The sequence below is a fragment of the Schistocerca piceifrons genome, chromosome X, assembly GCF_021461385.2.
Source record: "Schistocerca piceifrons isolate TAMUIC-IGC-003096 chromosome X, iqSchPice1.1, whole genome shotgun sequence".
Lineage (NCBI taxonomy): Eukaryota > Metazoa > Arthropoda > Insecta > Orthoptera > Acrididae > Schistocerca > Schistocerca piceifrons.
Window position 1 is genome coordinate 108,666,189 of NC_060149.1, and position 27,567 is coordinate 108,693,755.

At 40.0% G+C, this 27,567-nt stretch overlaps 1 protein-coding gene across 1 annotated transcript in view; it reads left to right on the forward strand.

Annotated features, from left to right (window-relative positions):
- LOC124721122 overlaps positions 1–27,567 on the forward strand; it is a 229,347-nt gene that overhangs the window by 166,317 nt on the left and 35,463 nt on the right. Inside the window, exon 5 of the mRNA XM_047245938.1 lies at positions 10,140–10,289. Coding sequence (XP_047101894.1) covers positions 10,140–10,289 — 150 coding nt within the window. The remainder of the gene's footprint in view (positions 1–10,139; positions 10,290–27,567) is intronic.

Below are 27,567 nucleotides of genomic sequence, written 5' to 3' on the forward strand. Positions count from 1 at the left end.
GACACTGACGGCGGCGGTGCACAAATGCTGCGCAGCTAGTGCCATTCGACGGCCAACACCGCGGTTCCTGGTGTGTCCGCTGTGCCGTGCGTGTGATCATTGCTTGTACAGCCCTCTCGCAGTGTCCGGAGCAAGTATGGTGGGTCTGACACACCGGTGTCAATGTGTTCTTTTTTCCATTTCCAGGAGTGTATTATGCCATACTAACATTATATGATGTCCCATGTGCTTAAGATATAATAATAGTTTCATAGTGCATTGATATTGTTTGTATCTGACAAACATTTTATTTGCTTCTAACACACAGGAGGGCTCTCATTTCCCATCTGTACAGTCTTGTGTACACCCCTTATGTGTCATTTGTGTTTTACTGGTGGGATGGATGTCACCTAACACTCATTGTGTGTCATTTGTATTTTACAGATGGGACTGATGTTATCTAATGTGTTACCCAAATGACAGAATTTCTTAAAATCATTAGGTGCCTACTTAGTTTAATAGTATGATAAACAGTGCACTTATGTTCCAGATAGTTAGGTACACCTGAAGTGGACTGCACTTTACCATTGAATTAACAATAGATTTCTATTATTATATCCAACATGTGCTAATGTTTGGGTCTACACAGTTTGCGTGTAAAACATTGAGGCATATGCAATAACATTAACCAGTTAACAGATAGTCAAATACATGATACCTCCTCTGTAGAGACTGTTGGGATGTAATAATTAAAACTTGTAAGGCAAAGAAATGTGCCTCATTTTTATGCTCAGCTGGTAAATTGAACTGATTTAATTCCATAATTACGTTTACCGATTTAGAGCTGAGTTTATTCAGACTCAGAACAATCATGTTCTCCCAGAAGCTACATGTACACAAATTGACATAATTATATACTGTTTATTTCATATAATCTTTCGGTTAACTGCTGACAACAGAGCCCCCGCCCCTTCCCACTACCTTTCTGTTCTGGGTGTGTCATGTGGCCGGCCGTTGTGGCCGAGCGGTTCTAGGCGCTTCAGTCTGGAACCGCGCGACTGCTACGGTCGCAGGTTCGAATCCGGCCTCGAGCATGGATGTGTGTGATGTCCTTAGGGTTTAAGTAGTTCTAAGTTCTAGGGGACTGGTGACCTCAGATGTTAAGTCCCATAGTGCTCAGAGCCTTCTTTTTTTTTACTATCAGCATAGTATTCTCATTATTTTTGGAAAGTGAACACTTCTTTGCTTGAAACTGACATGATTTCTGCAAGCTTTGAGTGTTCCAAACTCACATTGTCATGTGCATTAATAGGCTTCAGAAAATTCTGGATAGTGACACTCATTTGATGCAGTACATAATGATTTCTATAAATACACTTATACAGTTTCACATTGTCATTTAGTAAACAAAATCATGTTCTTATGAAATATGCAGCCAGATGCATAACTCGGTAAAGGATTTCCCAACTGATAGAATCCAATGTGTTGTTTTCATTGGAAAGATGTATATAGAAACAAAAGAAGCAGCACACATGCATGCCCTGAGCAGTTGTGGCGGGAACTTCGTTGTTCACAACATAGATACACTGAGGTGACAAAAGTCATGGGATGCCTCCTAATATCTTGTTGGTCCTTATTTTTTTGGTGTGCTGCAGAAAGTCTACATGTTATGGACTCAACAAGCTGTTGGAAGTCCCCTGTAGAAATATTGAGCTATGCTGCCCCTATAGCCATCCATAATTGCGAAAATTTAGAAGGGGCAGGATTTTGTGCATGAACTGACTTCTCGATTATGTCCCACAAATGTTTGATGGGATTCGTGTCGGGCAATCTGAGTGACCAATTCATTCGCTCACATTGTCCAGGATGTTCTGCAAAACAATCGCCAACAATTGTGACATGATGCATTGTTGTCCGTAAAAATTCCTTCATAATTTGGGAACATGAATTCCATGAATGGCTGCAAATGGTGTCCAAGAAGTCGAACATAACAATTTCTAGTCAATTATCTGTTCAGTGCACAGTGCACAGTGCCTTGTTGACAACTTGGGTTCATGGTTTTGTGTTGTCTGTGCCACACGCAGACCCTACCATCAGCTCTTACCAACTGAAATTGGGACTTACCTGACCAGGCTGCAGTTTTCCAGTGGTCTAGGGTCCAACCGATATGATCACAAGCCATTAAGAGGCACTGCAGGCGATGATGTGCTGTTAATAAAGGAATTCACTTGGTAATCTGCTGCCCTAGCCCATTAATGCCAAATTTTGTTTCATTGCCCTAATGGACACATTTTTCATATGTCCCACTTTGATTACTATGGTTATTTCATGCAGTGTTGCTTGTCTGTTGGCACTGACAACTCTACATAAACACTGCTGCTTCAGTCGTTAAGTGGAGGCTGTTGACTACTGTGTTCTGTGGTGACAGTTAATGCCTGTGACAGTGCGGATCTCAGAATATTGAATTCCCTAACGATTTCCGAAATGGAATGTCCCGTGTGTCTAGCTCCAACTACCATTCCGCATTCAGAGTCTGTTAATTCTCCTTATGCAGCCGTATTTTGTCACCACAATGTATAATAGTTCAAATGGCTCTAAGCACTATGGGACTTAACATCGGTGGTCATCAGTTCCCCCACAATGTATAGTGATATGGAAATGTATACAGGAACTTCCCAGTGAAACATATGGTCTATTTGCAAACAATAATTCCTCTGTTGTTTAGGTCATGGTTTAGTGAATAATTCTTGCTGCCAAAATATTTTCTTTATAAGAATGAATTGCAAAAATAGTCTGTGGTTTAAACAGACCGTAACAAATGGTTGTTAACCCTGTGAGTCCCAACGATATGGAAAAATATATAATTTTGAATTATTTCACAAAATTAAACTTTATTATCATGGTACGAAATGGATACAAAAAGAAACTTGCAAGCAATGAACAGTCAGTTGGTTTAAGGAGGTGATTTCACTTTCGAACCACAAGAACATGCTGTTTTCAGCTAGCCATTATTTCATGTGGTATATTTGAAAGGCAAATTCACATTTTTCCTAGATAAAATATCACATCAATTCATAACACCTAAAACAAATTATAGTCATAAACATCAAGCAGAAATGGACCTAAAATTTAATAAATTTTATATTGAAACTATGTACTGCCCCAGTGATTTCATTTCAAAACCATTCATAAAAGCAGTAGTTCATACACACATTTATGTTACAGTGACGTTAGATATACTTACTTTCACTGTCATGACTCTCCTCAATATGGCCACTATATAAAAACAAAAGAAAAAGAAAAGAAAACAGCATGTCACACTCTCCTACAGTCATGTAGCACAATCTCCATGCTGACTTGCTTTGAACGCAATAAGTAACTGCTGCAAAGCACTGCAAAGTACTTCATTGCACCATTAGATGTCTCTGTCTTGCAACAGTATCTGTGTTTTCATGCTGAAAGCACTGGTATTTTAAAAAATTAATAAAATGGTGGTTTCAAGCAGAAACCACTGGTACACGAAGAATTAATCTTCTTGGTTTCTGTTGGTGATATACAGCAGTTGATATGATATTCAGAGAGGATATAAAATGTAGCATTATGCACTCAGATGTTAATTGCAGTTTAGCAACTTTGGGGGGAAGTTAAAAGGTGGAAAGACAGATACTGCTGTCTAATGTAACGAACAGTGCCATTTTGTATGCCTTAATTTAACAACCTTTACATGTACTGCAGCTTTAGCCCATTGTGTTTTCTATGTGAAATATAATTGCCATTTCATTCAGCTAGAACCAGAATTATATAGATATCAAATGGATACTCTTACAGAAAAAGAAACTTTTTGTAAGAAATATTTGCTGCCAGCCAGAAGAGTGCTCTCCATTTGTCTCGTGAAGGAAGATAAAATATGATGATGTCACCATGGAAGATGACATCAATCAAAGAATGATTTCAGTTGACAATGATCATGTTCAGATCTCTGTATTCTAATATGCTCACATAAAGACATCGCAAAGAATTCTACTGAAATTTCGGTGTCAATCAGCACTACACTTTAATGACAATTAGTGTAGTATAGATGATGTCTTGAAGGTAAATATAAGAATGTCACAGTATAATAGTACAACTGACATACCTACTACAGTGGCATTACTGTTTAGGCATAACTTTTTAAAGAGCTTTCGTGTGAGCACATTTGAGTGCAGAGGTGTGAAGAAGATCATTAATGACTGAAACCATTTACAGTTACTGTAATTTGAAATCAAAGACTAGAATGAAGAACCTTTTCACCAGGAAAAAAGTATTACACTTGTGTGATCATCTACATATGTTTCAATATTAGTGGTATAGTTAGTGTATGATTCACTGCATTTCAGTGAAACCTGCTGTTACTATCTTGTACACCACACTTTTCAAGTGGTACCATTGAAAGTAATCCACTTGGTTAAGCTCTGGTATCTCAGAGGCTACAAGCCACCTGCCGTTTTGCAAAAATCATGTATTAATGATTGTAATCAAGTGTGTGTGTCTTCCAATAATTGTGATAACTTCTACTGTAAGAGCATTAGGCATTGTCACTTGTGAGCCAAGGTCATAGGACATGAGTAACAATTAATTTGTTACCAGTAATATAGCACCACATATTTACAGAAAATTGTGCTACGTTATTCAGTTGTAGAAGGTTTTCTTTTAATCAAGCACAACTGTTGTGTATTCTCGTCTGCAGGCAATGAAAAACTATAGTAAGTGAGGTCTGGTAAGCTGCCATTAACTTGACACCACAAACAGCTGTGCTTGGAGTTGTGCCATCATTGTGAAGCAACGACTGCTTGGTCGCATTGTGTTCATTGATGAATGGCGGTGCTGCACTACCCCAGATGACCATCATCAGAAATTTTCTGTTTCCGGCACACCAGAAACTTGATGTTGAAGACTCTATTTAGGTTATCAAGTACTGTAGACTATAGATACTGTTCTGTTTATTTCTTTTCCTGTCCAGTCAGTTGTTGTTTTCACCTGCCCTAAATACAGAATTTTATCAACTGAATTGTTAGTTGGTATAATTATTTTAGTCATATTATTAATGATTTTCAGGCCAACTTTCAAACTTGCTGTGTTATATTCTTCCATTTGCTGTTGTAGTGTAGCTATACTAGATACAAACAATAAAATGCCATCAGTAAAACAAAGGTGGTTCAGATATGATTATTGACAGATATTTCTGCTTCATTTAGGGATCTGAATATTTCTTCTAGAGCTGCTGACAATAGTTTTAGTGATATAGAATCTCTCTGCCCAATTCCACTGGGCTGCTTTGGGGTCTAGTCATGGGAGCTGCAGTATTGATACATACCAGGTGATTTTCTTAAGAGTTGTCAGGTGCATTTTCTCTAGCATTGCCAGAGATTTACAGTTTCATTTTTTCATTGCGTAGTTGGAGTCAGCCCTGACAAATACTACTTTCAGGCAACACCCAGTGTCAGTGGAAAGTGCAGGTTTGTTTCCTGTTACGAACAAAAAAAATTTTGGAGCAGAATTTTATGTGTCTATTCAATTTTCTGTCCCAAATTGGTCTAGTGTGGTATTAGTTTTATTGATTTGTACAAACAGGGACAATGAAGCACTAAGAATAACCATTACTCCAGCAGCGACTCGTGTGCTGCTCACCCCTGCACTGTCCACTTCTGCCACAGAGCAGCGCTACTCAGTCGCTGCTGGAGTACTGGCTATTCTTCCTGTTTTACTGTCTATGTCAATACATATTGATAAAAACAAATATTGCACTGGACTGATGCTCTATTGAATAGGCACTCGAAACTGCGCGCTTTAAAAATCAGTTTGCTTGTAACAGAAAACTTACTGATGCTTTCCGTTGGCACAGAATGATGAACAGTATTCATGTAAACTGACTCCATCTACTCAATGAAAAAAATAAATTGCCAATATATGCTGAAACACCCGAGAAAATGCACCTGATAACTCTTAGGAGAGATCCAGTTGCTGTATTCTTTACATTACTAACATAGGTTGAATTAATATCTTGTTTCTCAAGGCTGTCAGTACCAGATCGTGTAGAAACTGAATAAAAATCTTGTTCAAAATCTATTAATCCCAAGTAAAGTGATACTGTACATTCTCATTGCTCCATTCCATAATTTCACCTGAGACTTGCAAATTACCATTTGTGCTGTACTCACTTCATATTATTGCTGTTTACTATTATTTCTTTTGCCAAATTTTCATTTTATTCTCTGACATCCTTTTAATGAGATTTCAGAATATTTTAAATTTTGAATATTGTCATATTCCTATTAACATTTACTTGAAACTCTTACCTTTTCTTTTAGCTCCATCCTTGCATTTGAGACTGTCTTTTCTTATGCATTCTTCATAACAGTAACACCTGTATGCTGTTTTCATAAGTACCTTTGTTAAATAGTTGACCATTTTGTCTGTCTGAGTAATCTACATTGTCTGAGATGCTGAACTTCTTCGATTTGATCGCTATACCTCCATATTCTGATTTCGGTCTGATGAATTTCGTTGGTGGCTAAGTGGATAACTATCAGGCTAAAAATTCAAATTTTTGGAGTTCAATCATCAGTTGGTCGAATGATTTTTTTCTGTCACATATCATTTCTTTCATTGCTCATAAAGATTTACATTTATGAGAAGTGACAAGTTGGATCATTGTTGAGTCCACAAATTGAGAGTTCAACTATAACTGGCTTATCTAGCTAGTTCAAAGGTCCGAGGAAGGTGAGAGCATACCACCTGTAACAGGATTATGCCTCATAAAACACTGGCATTCAGACCTGCATTTGAATAAAGGACAACTTAGGTAATTTTTTTCCTAAGTCTGTTTTTAATCTGCCTATTTCTAGTCTGTGATTGCTTGAAATTTTAAAGTGGCTTAAAATCATTAAATTCTGAACAATTTTTTTTTCTCTGGTAAAATATAGTTTCATTTCAGTTCCATTTAGTCTCTCTCTCTCTCTCTCTCTCTCTCTCTCTCTCTCTCTCTCTCTCTCACACACACACACACACACACACACACACACACACACACACTTCTGGAACAATATGTATGACAAACAAACTTTTTGTACTTGACAAATTCTCTTCATGTATAGCTTTTGTAATCTCTGATTTCATGCCCAACTTTTCCAAATCAAGAATCGTTCTTTAGTTTTTACCCTACATTTGTATTAAAGTCTACGATCATTATGTGGTAGTGGGTAGGTTGTCATTTTTAAGCTTCTATGACTATTGATAGAAGTCTCCTGCCTTGTCATTAGAACACAAGAATGTTGCTATCTAGGTTTGTATGATTTCCATGAAATATTTTTTGTTTATTTTTAACATTGATCATACTCTTCCTTCAGTCTATCTAATACTATTTTTTTATCTTCTAGTTTACAGTTAAGGCAACACCTCAATTTCCTCCCTGCTGTATATTCTGATTTTAATTCAATTTAGTCTTTGTTAATTTTGCTTTGTTTCTGATCACATTACTGTGTCATGAATGATGTTGTTTAGTTTCTGTTGTTCCTAAATAATAAGTGGTAGAAAGAGTGTGTTGTCTATGTTCATATTCTTGTCTGTTTAAGCACTCTTTGCATATTATGGTGCAGGTACGTAAATATCAGTCAGTCCAGTGCTCCCAATGTACTACTCCCAACTTTCTTTCACTCAGTCCAGAAGACCAGTATCACAGGAACTCCATGTGGCAATACAACCTCTAAAAACCATAGCCATAGAACACTAGCATGCTAGGACCCAGAGACTTTGACCAGACGAGTGAACAGTGCTAAATCCCAATGGATCTATAGTCACAGCAGTTACAACTCGTGTGTAATGGCTTCTGAGTCATAGAGTATGGTGTCAACACATACCAGGAGTCTGTTGTCAGTACTGCAAATTTATTATTGTTATGGATATAGGTTCTTATTTTTAATACCTTTCCTTTTCAAAAATTTTGTGAATCCTTATTAGTTCCCCTGTTTATTTTTAGTTGTTATCGTCAGATATTTCACTAGCTGACTGAGATTGGACTCTAGAATTGATTGATGTGTTAGAAGTTATTAACAAGTTTAACTGTATTGTTGCATAATTCATATCAGTACTGGCTTTTCAGACAGATTACCCCCCCCCCCCCCTTTTGTTTCTTTGTTCCACGGAGAGAAATTTAGTGTTCCTTATTTAAAATGAAACTCGGAAGCATATTTTCATAATTTAGTTTTGTGTCATTGTGTTTGAAATGTACTGTAAAAACAAAACAACATTACCTGCCTGTTAAACCTTCTTCATTATGTGAAAATAAAACTGCCCGAATCTTAATAATTTTAGCAACAGTAACATGGTGCACCAACGGGGCAGTACTTTATGTCTGCCATTAAAAAATAAATAAAAAACACAAATTTCATTAATTGTTGTTGACTTTTACCTGCAACATACTTTTTAAAGAGAGATTGATGAGTAAATTAGGTCCTGAACCCAAAAATATTGCATAAAACACCTACTGTTAAAACTTAAATTTTGGCTTAAGTTAAACTAACAACTTAAATTATTTATGGAATCTGATGGAATAACTCATTAAAACAACAATAAACACATACTTCAAAATTTTAAAATATGAAATATCTGACTAGATTACAATATTTTCAAAAGATGAAAAGGTGGGCATAAAGTACCCCCCTCCCTTTGGTATTGCACAATTTTTACTTACTGAGAACTAGAAATTTATTGCATATGGATGCTTCTCATCCACTGCTGGTGTTATATTAGGTACCTATTGATTTAATTCGTATTGGCAATGTGCAGGCATTGCAACTATTTCTGTAACCAGTTGACTTATTATTGCTGCCACTAAAGTTCTGGGCACGTTAACACAGCAAAGTGATGTAGTGATTAAGATACTAGAACACTACTTGGGAGTCATGGAGTTCAAATCCTTGACTGACTGTCTTGAGTGTGCCGTAGTTTGCCTAACTCGCAACATTTTAGCTGAGGGGTGGTTCTTCAAACAGATCCTGGGTGTTTCTTCCCATCATCCTTGTTCAACTGAGGTAGTGTTCCATGTATAATAAGGTTTAAATGTACTACATGAAGGCCTTACTTTTGATTGCTGACCACACTCTTGTACAACCCAAACCCATTACCATATTGTCCTTCATTTTTCTCTCTTTGGCTCACTCTTTTCTTTTTTGTTACAATGTTATCCACCGGTTAACAATACCTGGCTGGTAAGACATACCAGTATTAACCTGCTGATGCTGTAGATGTTACACAAGTGCTTCAGTGTATATATGAGATATATGTGTGTTAATACCTTTTGTTTTCCAAGGGCCATAAGTTTTGAGGAATCATTTCTCGTTTTCTACTACTGACCAGTACATGTGGAAATGATGTAATTCTCTATTATTCATAATCTTAAGGCATTACTAATACACTATGTCCCAGGGTGACCTGGGTCAACATTACCAGAAGAAGACAGTATTGTTATCATATTGAACAGCAGCAGTGGGAATTAGCTGCAGAAATATTCTGAGTGAATATAAACATCAATCTGTAGTTTATTAAGTTTTACGTATCTTCTCATCAAATAGCTGAAGATGCTGTTCATGCTTAGGTGGCAAAATTGTTGATTCCTGATCCTCTCCAAGCAGTACTGAACTAAGTCATGTTACTCGTCTTTGCATCTACTGCAGAGATGTATCTTGTATGACTTAATAGCCCCACTGCAGTTCTGAATGTGACTTAAACATAAACAAATAAAAGGACTACACTATATTTTAACACAGAAGAATATTTTTTTGATCTATGCTTCTTTATTCTTAGGTATTCTTTCTTTAGTTTTACATGGAGGTATTCTTTCTTTAGTTGTACCATGTGGAATATCGTATTTTTCCTCATGTACCGGACAGTGCAGTAAAGGATATTTTCAGAAATCAGAAGTAAATTAAATATTTATTTGGCAAGAAGGGCACACATTTACGTTGATTTACTGTTTTAACTTCATTAAGCATGGATCTAATAATGGCCACCATATCAAATGCAACTTGCATGCAGTAATTTTTGATGATGTTTCTGTGTTCTAAATTTAAACTGCATTTCATTTCTGAAATCTCTTAGATAAATTCCCTATTCTGTTCTTACAGGGAAGTGCTTGTACCTTTCTGGATTAACACCAGAACCAATGACAGCTGATGATGATTACAAGCTCCTTCAGGTTGGCATAGGATTTACAAATATGGTTGCAAGAGCCACCAAGGGAAGTGCAGATTTGACTCGAAAAGAAATAAAAGAAGGTGAATGGCATTATTTATTTAATTTGGTCAAACTAAAATGCTTTTACTGACATATTGACACACTGTGCATGTTGTATCACACTAGAAAACTTGCACTGTCAATGTTTTAAGGATATTAGAATGCAGAAAATATAATGTTGCTAATAAACAAATCAGACAAAAACTTCATATAAATGTCAATCCTTGGACTAATCAATAAGTCTGATAAAACCACAAGTTCTGTAGCATAGCACCTGTGTGTCAAAAATGAAAGAAAAAGAAAAAATGGAAAATTTTCTTCTAATGCATTTCCCTGGATCCCAAGGAGAGGAGGGGGTACCTTTGATGTGGCAAGAAGACGAGGATGTAAATTTTATTTAAGTGCAATACAATGAAAAAACTTAAAATTCTGAATTATTATTGTATTACAGTGCTATTATTAATTCCAAAAATCCAGAAACGCAGATTTTTAAAGTTTCTGAGATGGTACTCTTCAATAGAGATGACTGGGTTTGCCAAGAGAACGTTATTTATTTCATCTTAAATCCAACACATTACCCACAAGACACTTAATATGCTCTGGCAGGTTGTTGAATACATGTGTACCCATTTATCTGACTTCTTTCTACACTGATGTTAAGCTCCTGAGGTTGCTTTTTGTTCTAGTATTGTATTCATTTTTTCAACTTTTTTAAGGAGAAATAGTGCTAGTGACAAATGATATTAATGAATATACACTGCACAACAAAATTAAAGTATAACTTTTTCAAAATCTCTTGTTTCCCATTGTGACCTACAACATTCTGTAACGGTCCAAAATCGTGGGTCCCTGCAGCATCATCCTTGGGCTCAGCAGCACTTCAAACAGCATAGTGTCAACACATGTGAAAAAAAGGCCACAGCTCAGAAGTTCATGTGAGGTGCAAGGTAGGTTAGCAATACCAGCTTATTTTTCGTAACATGCATCACCAGGAGGGGAGGGAGTACTTTGTACACACCCAAAAAAAAAGTTTAAAAAATGATTAGTTAATGTTTTTGACTTATGTCAATGACATACTTTTTAAAGTTATGCTGATGTGTAAGTAGGGCACAGAATCCAAAAATATCTTTTAACACACTCCTAGCAATATCAACACACTTTCAGTAACATGGCGTACCAACGGGGCAGTACTTAATGTCCACCATTAAAAAATAAATAAAAAACACAAATTTCATTAATTGTTGTTGACTTTTACTTGCAACATACTTTTTAAAGAGAGATTGATGAGTAAATTAGGTCCTGAACCCAAAAATATTGCATAAAACACCTACTGTTAAAACTTAAATTTTGGGTTAAGTTAAACTAGCAACTTAAATTATTTATGGAATCTGATGGAATAATTCATTAAAACAACAATAAACACATACTTCAAAATTTTAAAATATGAAATATCTGACTAGATTACAATATTTTCAAAAGATGAAAAGGCGGACATAAAGTACCCCCCTCCCTTTAGTATCGCAAGGGGTAATGATGTCACATTGACACCAAATTTCATCACAATTCTGCCCAATACACCGAGCGAGGTGGCGCAGTGGTTAGCACACTGGACTCGCATTCGGGAGGACGACGGTTCAATCCCTTCTCCGGCCATCCTGATGCCGTGATTTCCCTAAATCGCTTCTGGCAAATGCCGGGATGGTTCCTTTGAAAGGGCACAGCCGATTTCCTTCCCCATCCTTTCCTCACGTGAGGTTGCGCTCCGTCTCTAATGACCTCGTTGTAGATGGGACGTTAAACACTAATCTCCTCCTCCTCCTCTGCCCAATACCCTTTGTGGATGTGTCACATGAGGAGGTAATCATCACACCCCCACTTACCCCTTCTTTTGACACCTCTGCAATGGAGGTCAGAACCGTGACATCCAGCATTGAAATCACAGTTTTCTTATGTGTGGCCAAGGAAAAAATTTCAGACATATGATGTCACATTGGCACCAAATTTCACCACAGTTCTGCCCAATACCATCATAGACATGTCACATGAGGAGAAGGTTGTGACACCCTCACTTACCCCCATTTCACCCCTTCTTTTAACGTCTCTGCAATGGAGGTCAGAACCATGGCACCCAGCATTGAAATCATGTAGTTTTCTTATGGGTGGCCAAGGAAAACATTTCAGATAAACTGCCTCTCAGAATCGATACAAAAAGTCGTCAGGACGTGACGTAAAGGGTTTCAATGAAACGCTACGGCAGCCACAAGACACCTCTCAGCTGAATTGATATCGAGGTCTCTGGCGTACATTTTTAAAGTGCCCAACAAAAATGTCCAAACTGGGGGCTCTTAAGGAACCCTTTGCTGTTTTATACACACACGTCAATGTTGCAATCTCTCTCCCCTGTGATCAAACGAAACAGAAGGGCTGAAAAAGCATAAACACCCTTTGCTGCTTCAGATCACATTTAAATTTCGTCAAATGATTTTGAATGGACCTGCCCTGGTGGCTCCACCCCGTATACCTAAATGGAAATTGTGCTCGCACTATACTCCAAGGGGGTCAGATCACAGTCAATGTGGTTGCAGCCCCACAGTGTCCTATGTACTTTCAGTAGGCTTGAATTGCCCAGGGGAGTAAACAGTGTCGAAATTTGTCAAGAATGCCATCGTGTTGCTCATCGCATAGTAAACTGTTGTTTTTGCCTGAGAAATATGTAGGAATCAACACTCCAAGGGAAGAAGTGTTTCCACTGACATCCTTTATGCCATCTCCTGAGGCCTTTTTATGTAAATTCTGAGCAATGGTGTGTCTGGAATGTTTTCCTTTGCCACCTATAAGAAAACTGTGTTATTTCAACACTGGGCATCGCATTTCTGATCTACATCGCAGAGGTGTCAAAAGAAGGGGTGAAATGGGGGTGCTTGGGTATGCGACAACCTTCCCATTACTTGACATGTCCACGATAGTGCTGGGCAGAATTGTGTTGAAATATGGTGCTAATGTGACATCATTAACCCACCTTACACCTCACATGGGCTTCTGAGCTGTGGCCTCTTTTTCGCATGTGTGGACACCTTGTTGTTTGAAGAACTGCCAAGCCTGAGAGTGACATTACAGGGATCTACAATTCTGCACCATTACAGAGGAAAGTTGTCATCATTTTGAGCCAAATTTCACATTTATGTATCACAATGGGAGACAATTATGGGGCTATGAAAAAGTGATCCTTTCATTTTGTTTCACGGCGTACCTATTGCAAAATAGCTACAAAAATGCCAAGTTTTATGAAGAGGTCTCTGCAGGATGTTCTAGAACTGACTGCAGTTGTCATTCTTGTTACACACTTTATATATATATATATATATATATCACGGTTAAGATGGATTTCATAAAAATATTTCTTTAGCTCATTAATGATTGTAAATAGCCATAATTAATTTTTTAAATCACCTATCACAGAAATCAAGTGTAGTTGAACTAAGACACTACATTGTAGTGTGTGTAGAATATCATCCTATGTGCTGCTGGACTAACATGTGTGATCCTTAACTGAATAGCAATGGCTCATTGCTGATGTCCTATGGCCATATCAAACATACTGAAGTTTATCACTTTTCTTACCAATAGAACTGTGTAGTCTGAAAATTAAAGTGTATTCTACAAGTAGTATCCCATAACTTGCATGTGCAGACAAGACAGGATGAATAGCTTGACTATGTAATGTAATTTATTCATTAATTAAGCAGTTGTAAATGATGCTGGCCAAGTAAACATTATGAATTGCACCTGGCTGCAAGTCTTCAAGTAGTAGTTTGGTCAGATTATGTCAAGTTCTGATATCACAAACTGATTCTAAAATACTGAGTGAGTGTCGTATAGATTGTCTGAAGAGGGAGAGGGGGGGGGGGGGGGGGGGGGGAGAGAGAGAGAGAGAGACTCTGAGCATTGATTGATGTGCCTCCTGCCCATAACATTGGCAGGTTGTATATTTAGTTGGTACTGCTTACGTGCATGGCAATTTGTGATATGCTAAATTACAATGTTATCACCTCAGTGTCTGAATATAGTACTCTTTGCACTTTAAACTACGATGAATCTGCTGTTCCATAAAGTTTCACAAATTGTGCCTTCATGTTCCTCTGCATATCAATTCTATATGCACCTATCATGTATAAAACAAAAGGACCACAAAAATAAAAACTCACTCACCAAAACTGTACTGCTGAACTGCATGTTGCGGCTGGAGACACAGTCCCGGATAAAATTGCAGACATCCGAGACCACTTCTGATAACAGTTGTTGAGGCTGGGGTGCGAGGCCTGTGTATGGTGGGTGGTGGAACTAATGTGCCAGAGGTCAGAAGGCTAGTGGTCCATCACCCTGTGTGGGGTAGCAGTGGAACAGTGAGTAGATACCTGGTAGCCATCCGAAATGTCACGAAAACATCATTGTTAAGAGATTTATTTATTGTTCATTAACTACAAAAGTCATCATGATTGTGGTCTCAAAGAAGTCAACACCCCCGGGACATACATTATAGGTGACCTGCGAAAAGGTGCGGCCATCAGCAGTGTTGCGCAGCTGGTGCAGCAGTGATGGCAGCGATTTGGCAAGGACGCTGAACGTAACTGCGGGCAGCAGCTCCTGATGCAGACTACAGACTAACTGCAGCACAGAATGGGGCACGCAAATGCATGTCCCCAGGCTCAAACTGTAGACCTGCAGGGCAGGAAGCTTGAAGCGGCTGACATAGGCCCACAGGTGGCCCACCAGTTGGACGGCGCTAAGTCCACAACATTGGAATCAGCAAGAGCAGTACAGCCACTGTTAGCAGTGGAAGATACTGGAGCTGGAGACTGTTTGATCCATGCAGACTAATAGACAGATGTCTCAGGTCCCTCATCAGAGCTGGTGGCTGGCAGACTGCAATATTTCAGACTAGAAATGAGGATTGTTTGTACGGGCTTTGCCCGTCCTTGTTTTGCTAAAGAATCAGTTTCTGTCACTGCTTTTCTGCTTTGTCAATAATATCATGACTGGTCCCTTTACCATATCAGCAGATAGCCCCCGATGTTACAAGATCTAGCCGGCCTGAACTGACCCACTTCTGTGGCCTCCTGCATTAGCCGTAAGTTGAACTCCTCAGCAATCTGCTAAAAAACAAGAGTTTTACTGCCTGTCTCACATTGCACTTTTACCAAGTCCTGAGGGCAAATTTTGCTGTCACTGATACAGTATGTGCCACTGCAACCTTGAAAACAGTTGGACCCTAAGGCACAAGACACTTTGCCGTGAATATGCTTGCTTCCTCCCCACTACTGACTTGCTTCACATAACCAGTGCAGAATTTAAGAATAGGCAGTTTTTGAGACCTTACAGTCAATTTACATCTGCTGGTTACCTTCCAGTCAAAAAACTGGTAAACCTATAAAAAAATTAAATGTTAGTTTTACCTTGAAATCAATGTTATATCTACAATATTTCTATGTAGGTAAGTGGATAATGCTCATAGATGCTATCATTTTACAACATGTATCTGTCTGAATTAAGGCATTCTCACTAAAGCTTGCTTAGTTTTAATTTGTGCTGATGTTTTGGTCAGATGATAACTGTTGTCAGTAATTATATCTGTTGACAGCAGCTATCATCTGACTAGTGTTTATAACAGTACTGAAAGTTTTATTAATTAGTGTAATTATCTATTTATTTTATACACCATAACTTTGCCAGTGTTAATCATAAAGAATCTTATGAGTGCTGATGAACTCGTCTCATCAATGCGAGCAAAAATGTGTGCTCGTACTTTTCCTAACATTAAAGCATCAATCGTAGCTCTTTCCTCTCTGATTGCAATGGACAGCATTTTCTGAAACTGCAGCCACTAATGAACAAACAAAGTTATCCAACAGTTTTTCCATAAAATGAAACTTCACCCAGAAAGGCACTGCTTGGCACACAAGTGTCGAACTCCAACTAAGGTAACCACTTTCATTCACGCTGAGCCCCTTTCTTCTGCTGGGTGATCGGTTGCCATGCTCCTCCTGTAGGTACCACACGCTTTCTACCAGTGTTATGACAGCCATATTAAGTTCTCAGTGTAACTGCTACCTCTGGCTGTCTCATCACATGTGCATTTTCCAAATAAGATTGTAATCTTTCTGTAATACTATCTACTTTTTGTAAGTCAGTGTATGAGTAGAGTTTTTAAATATAGCTTGAATCCTGTTGGAGGTATTGTATTGTATGTAGTGAGTTATGTCAAAATTTAATGATAATCTAATTACCATAAATCATCTGTTGATGTTTTCAGATATTATGAGGAGCATCAATAAGTAGTATAGCACTTTATTTTTCATGCCCAGTTTCAGTTGAAAAATGTGGGATTTGCTATGGGACATTGAGGAATGTTCCCACTTCACCCACTGTAGTTTCATGAAGTTCCAGTGTGTGGTGGCATTGTACACAGTGTTAAAAATGGTGCCTGTAATGAAGGTATATTCAAAGCAGAGAGCTGTCATTGAGTTTCTTTTGTGAGAAAGACACAGATATTTATAGGTGCTTGAAGAATGTCAGTGGATACAAAGCATTGAACAAAAGTTTGGTGAGTCATTCAGCAAGGTGTCTGTCATCATCGCGACAGGGTCCAGTCTCATGCGTGCCGACTGACCACTAACAACTGTGACTCCTGCAATGTCGGAACATGTGGACACTCATTCAAGATGATTGCCGGATCACAATGAAACACCTCGCTGCACAACTGGATGTCTCTATTGGTAGTGCTGATACACTCATCGACAGTTGGGGTACTCAGAGGTGTGTGCCTGCTGGGTTCTTTGCTGCCTAACAGAAGACCGTAAAGAGCAACGCAGGACCATTTGTGTGGAATTTCTTGCACATTCAAGGCTGATCGTGAAAATTTTTTTGTTGAACATCAGCACAGGCAATGGAACATAGGTTCATCACCTCAAACTGGAAACAAAATGGCAATCTGTGGAGTGCCACCACGGCATCTCTCCTCCAAAGAAAATGTTCCAAGCCGTACCCCCAGCTGGTAGTCATGGTAATGGCCTTCTGATATTCCAAAGGGGTTGTTCTGTTTAATGACCTCCCACATGGTGCAGCATTCAACCAAGGGAATTGAAGAAATGACTTCATGTGTTCGTCGCCACTAAAATGCAAATAAACTTCTCCCTCTCCATGACAATCCAAGACCTAACACAAATTTTTACAGCCAAGAGGAGCTCACGAAACTTCATTGGACTGTTCTTCTTCATGTTCCCTACAGCCCAGATCTCACACCTTCCAACTTCCATCCATTTGGCCCAGTGAAGGATGCACTCCACAGGAAGCAGTATGTGGATAATGGGAAGGTTATTGATTCAGGTAGACATTGGCTATGACGTCAACCAGTAGGGTGGTACCATGCAGGCATACAGGTCCTCCCAGTAAGGTGGTGTAGGACCATTGCTTTGAACAGAGATTATGTTGAGAAATAGGGTTTTGTGGCCAAAAGGTTGGGGAATTATATGGTATATTGGAATCCTGAATAAAACCAACCTGTTATCTGAAAAAAGAAATGTGTTGAATTACTTATTGAACATTCCTCTTACATTAGCTACCTTTTCAGTAAGAGGTATTCGGCCACTTTTTATTCAGGTGCTTTTATCATATGCAAAAATGGAAAGAAATTCATCATTTTACAGTACAAGCAGATCACTAATGTTTATCAGAAACAACAAAGGACCCAAAATGTAACTTTTTGATATACAATGTCTGATTGCTTAAAATTCGCAGTGCTTTTTACTGTGCGATTGACATCGAACTAATACATTTCCTAATGTGAAACAGGTCAGGTGTAAAACTTCAATCTTCTGTGTCTGCTATTTCATAATATTTATGAACAGTGAAATTGAGCAGCAGACAAGCGTTCATTAATTTATTCCTCCATCTAACCATGATCCAACAATACCCCCACCCCAATCCATCCCTGGAGAACTTACCAGAACTTACTAACTGTAACCTCCCATCCTCATTATTCCCCAAAATCTCTTAGCATGGAAACTAATCTCACATCCACAGAAAGAACTGCATTCCACTACCTAAAAACTGAGTCACACTGTGTGATCCTACCTGCTGACAAAGTCTCCACCATTGTGGAGTTCAGGTAACAATGATTGAGGAAGATAGTGATCATGCACAAAGCAGTTCATCCTTATGCTCATAAAACCAGTCCTGGGCAATGTGAGCTGTGTGAACTGGGGCCCTATTGTCTTGGAAGACAGAACACCAGTAGGGAACAAACATTTTAATGTGGGATGGACCTGATCAGCCATAAGGGTCATATAGTCTTTAACAGTAATGCGATCTTGCAGATCTGTACCCATGGGACCCATGGAATACCGTGACATGGCTGCCCAAATCATCACCAGACCTCCCCCCTCCCCTCCCCCAGTGTCAAATACATAATTTCAGTTGTGTTGTCTGTCTCACATGCATCTGTAAGAAGCAGTCAGATGAAAACAAAGACAGCTCCAAAAATATGTAAATCACACAAGGAGAGGTCGGGACTGTATGGAGGATGTGTAAAGGTGTCCCCAGTGAAGCTTCTGCAGAGTAGCCAAAACAACAAGCACGTCAGCTCCAGGAAGGTTAGGGACACCTTTTTCTTTGACTTCAAGGACATGGAATATGTATCACAATTAATGCATGTTGGTATGTGGACACTGCAGTAATGGAGCACACCTTCAGGTCCAAATGCTCAAGAATGTATCTGTATCTCTATTCTGTATCAGGATAAAGCCCACAATGTTGGTGTGAATATGCAACAGAAGTTTCGCTGGGAAGCCCTTACATATCCTCCATATGGTTCTGATCTCTCCCCATGCGATTTCCATATTTTTGAAGCTTTGAAGCAAGACATTCATGGTCTTTGATGTGCTTTGGACAAAGAATTGCATGCCTGGGTGCAGTCATGGTTCTGTAGGCAACCTCAAACATTTTTCCATGAAAGCATTGACTGTCCTGTCTCTCAGTGGGACAAATGTATTAAAAATAGTGCAATTACTTTTGAAATAATAAACAGTTTACTTACTTTTTTCCATCTGTCTTGTTTTCATTTGAGTGCCCCCTACATACATTTTGCTACAGACACCAAGTGGCGAAACTGAAAATTCATTGCAGTGTTCAGCACATTGTCTGGCCAAAGTCTTCCCATAAATGTAGTTTATAGGTTGCCATAGTTGCAATATAAACTTAGTTTATGATACAACTTTGGCCAGACACTACGCTAGACACTGCATGGCACCACATTCAGTCACATATGTTTGATCATATCCAGGTGTGGCAAGTTGGGGGGTCAGCACATCAATTAGAACTCAGCACAGTGTTCCTCAAACCACTCCATCACACTCCTGGCCTAGTGACATGGTGCATTACTTGTTGAAAAATGCTACTGCCATTGGGAAATATGATCGCCATGAAGTGGTGTACGTGGTCTTCAACCAGTGTACGACAGTCCTTGGCCATCATGGTGCCTTGCACGAGCTCCACTGGATCCATGGATGCCCATGTGAATGTTCCCCACAGCACAGCGGAACCACCACCAGCTTGACTCCATCCCACCATACAGATGTGAAGAACCTGTTTCCCTGGAAGATGATGGATTCATGCCCACCCATCGGCATGATGAAGAGGGTATTGAGATTCGTCAGATCATGCAATACTCTGCCACTGCGCCAATGTCCAGAGCCAGTGGTCACATGCCCATTTAAATAGTAGTTGTTGATGTCATGGTGTTAACATTGGCAAATGCATGGGTCATTGGCTGCATAGGCCCATCATTAAGAGTGTTCAGTGCACTCTGTATTCAGACCCACTTGTACTCTGTCCAGCATTAATGTTGGTTCCACTACAATTCACCACCTATCCTGTTTTACTAGTCTGCCCACCCTATGACGTCCGACATCTGTAATGAGGGGTGGCCGCCCAACCCCACAACATTTGGACATAGTTTCATTTTCGTTTCGCCACGTGTTGAAGACACTCAGCACAGCACTCCTCAAATACCTTCAGTTTTCAAAATGCTTGTGGCGGGCCACCTGGCCATCACAATCTGCCCTCGGTCAAACTCGGATAGATCGCACACCTTTCCCACTCTACAGACAGACAGCACCCTCACTGATACTAAAATGCACCATGCATGTTTCTGACTAGCAGTCATTCGTCGCCAGGTGATGCTGCTATCGCCTGGATGGTTACATATCGATAGTAGGTTGGTGGTCATAATGTTCTGGCTGATCAGTGTATAAGATGCCTGTCACCTACACACACAACTAGAAACAATTGTGTAACTGAGATGTACGCCATGATTCATAAAATCACACTTATCAGTAGAATCAACAAAAACCAAACCCATGTTAGACCAACTTAGCTGAACAACTCCCTGAGCTGAACATAACAACTCAAATTGGGGAAGAACTCAGTATTTGTATGGTTTATTATCAAAGCTATCTTTACCAGCTCACTCTTGCTATTGTAGTTCTGATGTTGCAAATCTCCACACTGATAACCTCGCCATTGAGTGCCCTTAAGCTCCTGTACCTTTCAAATATTAACAAAACTATGGACTGTAAGCCAGTTAGAAAAATATTAACTATGGTATTTTGACTGCTATGATAAATTAGTATTAAATGCAATTTTTAAATAGTAATAAAAGATTAAGTATCTAAGTCATACAAAGCCATCAGTGACTTCAGAGATGTGAATCGTTCTGAAGCTTTCATCAGTTCCAAAATGTCAACACTGAGGATGATTGCATCAAGATTGCCACTGGTAACTGTTACCAACAATGCTAGATGATGACCAAAGACAAAAACTGGTGGAAAAACAGTTGATAACATACACATAGGCCAAATAGGCATATCATGGAGAAACTTGTTTTTCTTGAAGTTGGGAGTGATTCATTTCAGTTATTGTTACTCAGGAATGATGTCCCTGACCATGACCATAAATGTCCTAGGAAGGATTCCTACATATCTAACTTAACAGTTGTAAATTTCAAAATATCTTAAAGAATTTTATTTCCACATGTTATAGAAATTTCCATGTGTGTATGGAAGAATGCTCATCATGCCCATAAATACATGTACATTTCATGTAAATACCATGAACATAAGATAAGAGAAATTGTGTCTCATATGGAGGCATATAGGTAATCATTTTTCGCTTGCAGTATTTGTGAATGGAACGGGAAGGGCAATGATTAGTAGTGGTACAATGTACCCTCTGTGATGCACCATACAGTGGCTTGCAGAGTGTGTATGTAGATGTAGATGTACTCTAGTAGAAGAGGTGGGAGCAGCAGGTGGGGATGCGCGAGCACGCGCGCACACACACACACACACACACACACACACACACACACAGAATGAAAGAGGTAAGGAAATTAAGATAAATGTTATATACAAGAGTTGAATGTCTTGTACATGCTGCTCTGCAACTTGCACATATTAAAATTGTCATGTTACCCATTAGAGTGTACTTTTTGTATATTTATTGCTGAACTAGTATAGAGTGCATGTGGCCATTAGTAGAAGCATCTACATTACGGAAGACAAATTACTTTCCACAATATGTTTTATGTTTATGTTTTGTATCATTTAATGTGTCTGCTATTTTTTAATGTATCATAATTTATCTTGACTTATGTATACTTATTTCTTAGTACACGCCATTTGTGATGAAATATTTCCAATAAGTCAAAAGCACATATCTTGCCATTTAATGATGTAAATACTTTGTAAATGGTTGTATGAATAGTATTCTCAGTGGAAACATCAATCTGAAAAACCAGCCTGTGACTGATTCTGCAGGTCATTATTGTGAAGATGGATAACAACAACTCCCTTTTAAGAAAGTTATGAAAAGAACATCAGTATTAATGCTGATTAGTAATTAACCTGTGCAGAACCTGCATTTTCAGATTGGTGCTTAACAGTAGCATACTCCAATCTATTTTACAAATTATTCTGAATTAATAATGTATTCTATTAATAGGTGGCCCATTGTATATCATAGAGCTCCAACTTTCAATACCGTGCCTTTCATTTAATTTTGAGGAACTTAGTGATTATCCTTTTTCAGAAATTAATGTTGGAAAAAACTTCAGTTTTATAAAATTTTCTGGGTGTTGAGTTTGTGTGTGGTGTTTGACTTTTTTGTGATTCATTTGAACTACTTTTCTTGCTCACATTTTAATAGTTGTTAAAATGCTCTGCTGCATGTGTACTTTCATTTTATGATGATTTTGCATTCTTAAGAGTAAAAATAATTTTATCTTATTATGTGGCTGTTTCTGCTGCAATTTTGGAGATCATATGCCTACTATTAAAAACGTTGTAACTTCATAATATGTTACAATATTCTGTATAATATGAAACTGCTCTCTGTTTATTGTCTGATCTTAATTTCTTTTTAATTTTTTGTTTGTAAAGGTAGTCTTACGTGAATAAAAGGAAAACACTCTCCATTTATCAGACAGTTTTAGACTCGTAATACATTAATACTACTGGATCCATGAAGTCAGATTATATTTTTATTTCAGATTCAGAAAATGACCTTGTGTATTACAGAAGGAATTATTGTTAAAAGGAGATTTTCCACTTGTGGGTTGGGTGTCATTTAGAGTTTCTGTGTTATTATCTTATACTGTGCAGCGAATCCTTCAAAACCCTGTGATATGAAATAGCATGCAAATTACCAGTGAGGTTGCCCCCATGGGTGCCAAAATGTAGTGAACTTAAAATCCATCTCCGGCATGAAATGACATGCAGATTTCTAATGAGATCGCCCATCCTTGGAGCCAATATTTAAGTGACTATTACGATTATGAAATCAAACAGCAAAAGGTTATGAGACTAAGGGATTGATAAGTGGTGGTGAGTCAGCCATCCTTGCCAGTGTCCTGTGGCTTTATGGCGAGGCCCAGGAATGGTCTCTGCATTGACTACTTGTCATGGGTTTCATAACCAAAGCAGCAGCATCATGGTCTCAGAAGGCACATATTAGGCAAGGAAATTGCAATTCTGAGTGCCCAAGCACTGGACTATAAGGGTACATCTATTTAACATGGAACAGGAAAAGAGTAAGTAACAAAGCAACAATGAAAATTAGGATGGGAATAAGGATGAGATTCAGAGTCAGCAGGCTAAATAGGCAATGGGTGGAAGAACATCCCTGTCCTTTTGCTTTTGTACTGTCTCTTCTCTTCTCATCACTCTGCTTAGCTCATCGACTCCTCAAATTTTTCCTCCTCTCAGCATTGACATTGGTGGACTAAATTTGCAGCACCACCCAATGATTGATCACCATTTTGTCATAGTGCCTCCCAATGCAGAGTGGAGACTTTTTATCTTGCGTAAGCTAGCATGTGACTCTAGAACTGGTGACTTTCTCATGTGTTCACTGTTGAGGCTGTTGCCATCATTTCTTGCACATTATTCCAATGTTTCTCCTCAGTCTTAGTTGCTGTGAAAGCAACTACACAACTTTTCTTTATAACAGCTGTGAGACATAGAAAGTCTTATGTTAGTGCTCTCTCGTCGAAGAATCATATGGCGTTCATGATTTGTACGCAATCTTCCTGTTGCCCAGCAAACATTTTTTTAAGCAGCTAACTTTTTCTGCAGTTCCAGTTTCACACACCTCCCTGTATGAATTATTGGTGCTTTGTATCTGAGCTCCGTCCCATTGCTTGAGGGATTCATCAACTAACAGCACGTCTCTCACTTTTGAAGGCAGGTGAAAACAGCTGCTGCCAGCCAGGAGTTTCCTATGCCTCTATGTGTGTGTTCTTGACACTTTTGTGTCTATACTTTATCTTAGTGTCTGGAGGGGTCCACAATTATCTGCACATTTCTCATTATGCACCAGGATCTTTGCAAAATGTCCATTCTTAGACTAGCCAAGGACATCTACCGACTTACCCCCTGTGTAGTTGAAAAATGTCCACATCTCCGGCACTCAGTGTATGGGGTTCAACTTTCCCGTCCTCGGCTGCTAGTGCTGGGACACGGCAAAAGTGGTCACTGGTGGAGTTACCAGAACTGATTAAATAAATTCATTGGTCAATATGCTGTAGATCTCCATACCAGGTTTATATTAATGTTGGTTCTTGAATTCTGGATTCATATGGTTGCTTTTGTATTGTCTTGACATTGGACTCTTCATCTTGACAGCATTGGCAGGCAACTTTATTCCTGAGGTACCCACATTGCGGTATTGAAGTTCCTAAATGTGTACCTAAGTGACATGTGCCCTATAAAACTTCTACATAATTAAGGAAGCAAACTAAAAATTCATGAGGAAAGTCTCTTGAAATTAGAACAGTTTTTACTAGCCACTGTATTTAGCATCCCTATGATGTCTAAAGTTCATTCACAGTACATTAGTATTCACATGATTCGATAACTCCTCTCAAGCTAGCCATTTGTTTTCTGATTCAGTCTAGTCATCATAATGTATTATATGTTTTCTCTACATATCATGCATGCATGCCTTCCAGTGTTCATTGTTCCCAACAGTGGTCAGTCATGGTGACTGTATGACCGTTGTGGTGCACAATGATATGACCATCCAGCCTTCTGCAGCCCCATGATGCAGCTTCTGTGAATTCATCTATCCAGACAACCCACTCTTGAAAGTGTCACGTGGGTGTAGTTCACATTCAGGCTAATGACACTGCCCACTGTCGTAGTTGCCAGCAGGGCAGTTTGGGGCATTATTCTGTTGTAACCACGACAGGAACGATCGCATGGTTGCCGCTAACAAAAATGCAGTGGGACCAAATGGAAGTGGCCCACGAACAAACAAGATGGATGAATGGGAATGGAAGGAAAAGCACGATGACAGACAGCCAAGCAAGACACCAAGATCAACAACAAAGTATTAAGCGTTGGGGTCACAAGAGATAACCTCATGAAATCAAAACAACGTCCACTCGTAAACGGGAAGTAAGCACAGGCAACGTAAACACAATGTCTGTAAGCGTGATATCAACCAACTCAACGCAAATACCAGACTGCCTCACTGAGTGAGAGGTAACCGCCTAAATACACGACAGGGTGTGTCACTATTGGCTGCTGGGACCACATGCTCCAAAGTGGTGCCCTCATGTTAGACTTGGGGCCAGGAGCACGTGCAGCCACAGCTTACGGCATTACTGCAGCAGAGACCTCTAGTGATCATCAAAGTCCATGCCATCTGGCGCTGGTTCAAAACCCGCGGTGGTTGATACCAGATCCGTCCCCCTGGAACTTGCGCATAGGGGTGAAAACGCCCCGGACGGTGCTGCGGTGGTTGGTAGATGGGAGAAGACCTGGGCTCGTCAACTGCTGTTGTCGGGGAGGAAGGGATGTGTGAGGTGTCCATGATGGTGAACCCAGAGGCCAGGGCATCGGAGGGAGCCTCCAATCCATCTGGGGGCGGGGAGGGCCGGCGGCAGGCTCCTGGGGAGGCAGCAACCAGGTACAGTGGAGGCGAATTGAGGACCAAGTCTGTACCCGAACGAGGTAGTGTAGGAGGAGATGGCGGCGGGAGTCCCGTGGGGGTACGCAGGTGGAGCTGGTTATGATGGCGGCACTCCAACCCATTCGACGTCTGCACTGATGTCGCACGCTGCCCATGGGCCACAACAATTGTGGCGGGCGTCCAACCCACCTTGTTCCTGTACACGCAGGCCAACACGACTGTGCTGGGGGCATAATGCCCAGGAGTGGGGATGGGAGGGTGACGGCATCAGCAAATGGAGCAGGGTCCGTGGCTGTCGCCCATGTAGGAGCTGTGCTGGACTATGCCCGTCAATCAGTGTGGTGCGATATGTGCTCAAAAACAGGGTGAGGGCCGGCGTGGTTGGAGAGGTTTCGGCCACCTTTGTCAACTGTTGTTTAAATGTGTGGACAAGCCTCTCCGCTGCGCCATTGGAGGAAGGGTGGAAAGGTGGGCTACAGATATGTTTGATACCATTGGCCTGACAGAAGTTGTGGTAGGAGGATGCCATGAATTGGGGACCATTATCAGAGACCAATGTGTGAGGCAGGCCCTCAATGGCAAGAACCTGGGCCAGGGCCGTGAGTGTGTCCTCTGTGGTGGTGGATGCCTTGCGGACTGCATATGCATATTTGGAGTAGGCATCAACAATAAGTAACCACATGGACCCAAAAAATGGGCCCGCAAAATCAAGGTGGATGCGATTCAAGGGCCGGCAAGGCACAGGCCAGGTTGCGAATGACTGAGGGCGGCTTGCCTGGCGATGTGCACACACTGTGCACCTGCGGACCAGGAGGTCAATATTGCCATGGATGCCGGGGCAATACAAGTACCAGCAAACCAAAACTTTCATGCAGGACATACCCCAGTGCCTGTGGTGTAACAAACTGAGCACGTGATGTCGAAAATCCGGAGGGATGACCACCCAATGGGCATCCAGCTCCGTGACCAATAGGAGGACATCATTGACTACAGAGAGTCAGGGGCTGAAGTCGGTCCGCATCTGACGAGTAATATAGGAGGACCAACCGTGGACCACGTAACGGAAAACCTGCGACAAGATAGGGCCTCGGCGTGTAGCCGTGGCATTGTGAGCACCCATAAAAGTAAAATTCTATGTACCAACTTGACAGAAAATCTTAGGAAGTTCTGGTCTTATGTTAAATCAGTAAGTGGCTCGAAACAGCATATCCAGATACTCCGGGATGATGATGGCATTGAAACAGAGGATGGCAGGCGTAAAGCTGAAATACTAAACACCTTTTTCTAAAGCTGTTTCACAGAGGAAGACCACACTGCAGTTCCTTCTCTAAATCCTCGCACAAACGAAAAAATGGCTGACATCGAAATAAGTGTCCAAGGAATAGAAAAGCAACTGAAATCACTCAACAGAGGAAAGTCCACTGGACCTGACGGGATACCAATTCGATTCTACACAGAATACACGAAAGAGCTTGCCCCCTTCTAACAGCCGTGTGCCGCAAGTCTCTACAGGAACGGAAGGTTCCAAATGATTGGAAAAGAGCACAGGTAGTCCCAGTCTTCAAGAAGGGTCGTCGAGCAGATGCACAAAACTATAGACCTATATCTGTGACGTCGATCTGTTGTAGAATTTTAGAACATGTTTTTTGCTCGCGCATCATGTCGTTTCTGGAAACCCAGAATCTACTCTAGGAATCAACATGGATTCTGGAAACAGCGATCGTGTGAGACCCAACTCGCTTTATTTGTTCATGAGACCCAGAAAATATTAGATACAGGCTCCCAGGTAGATGC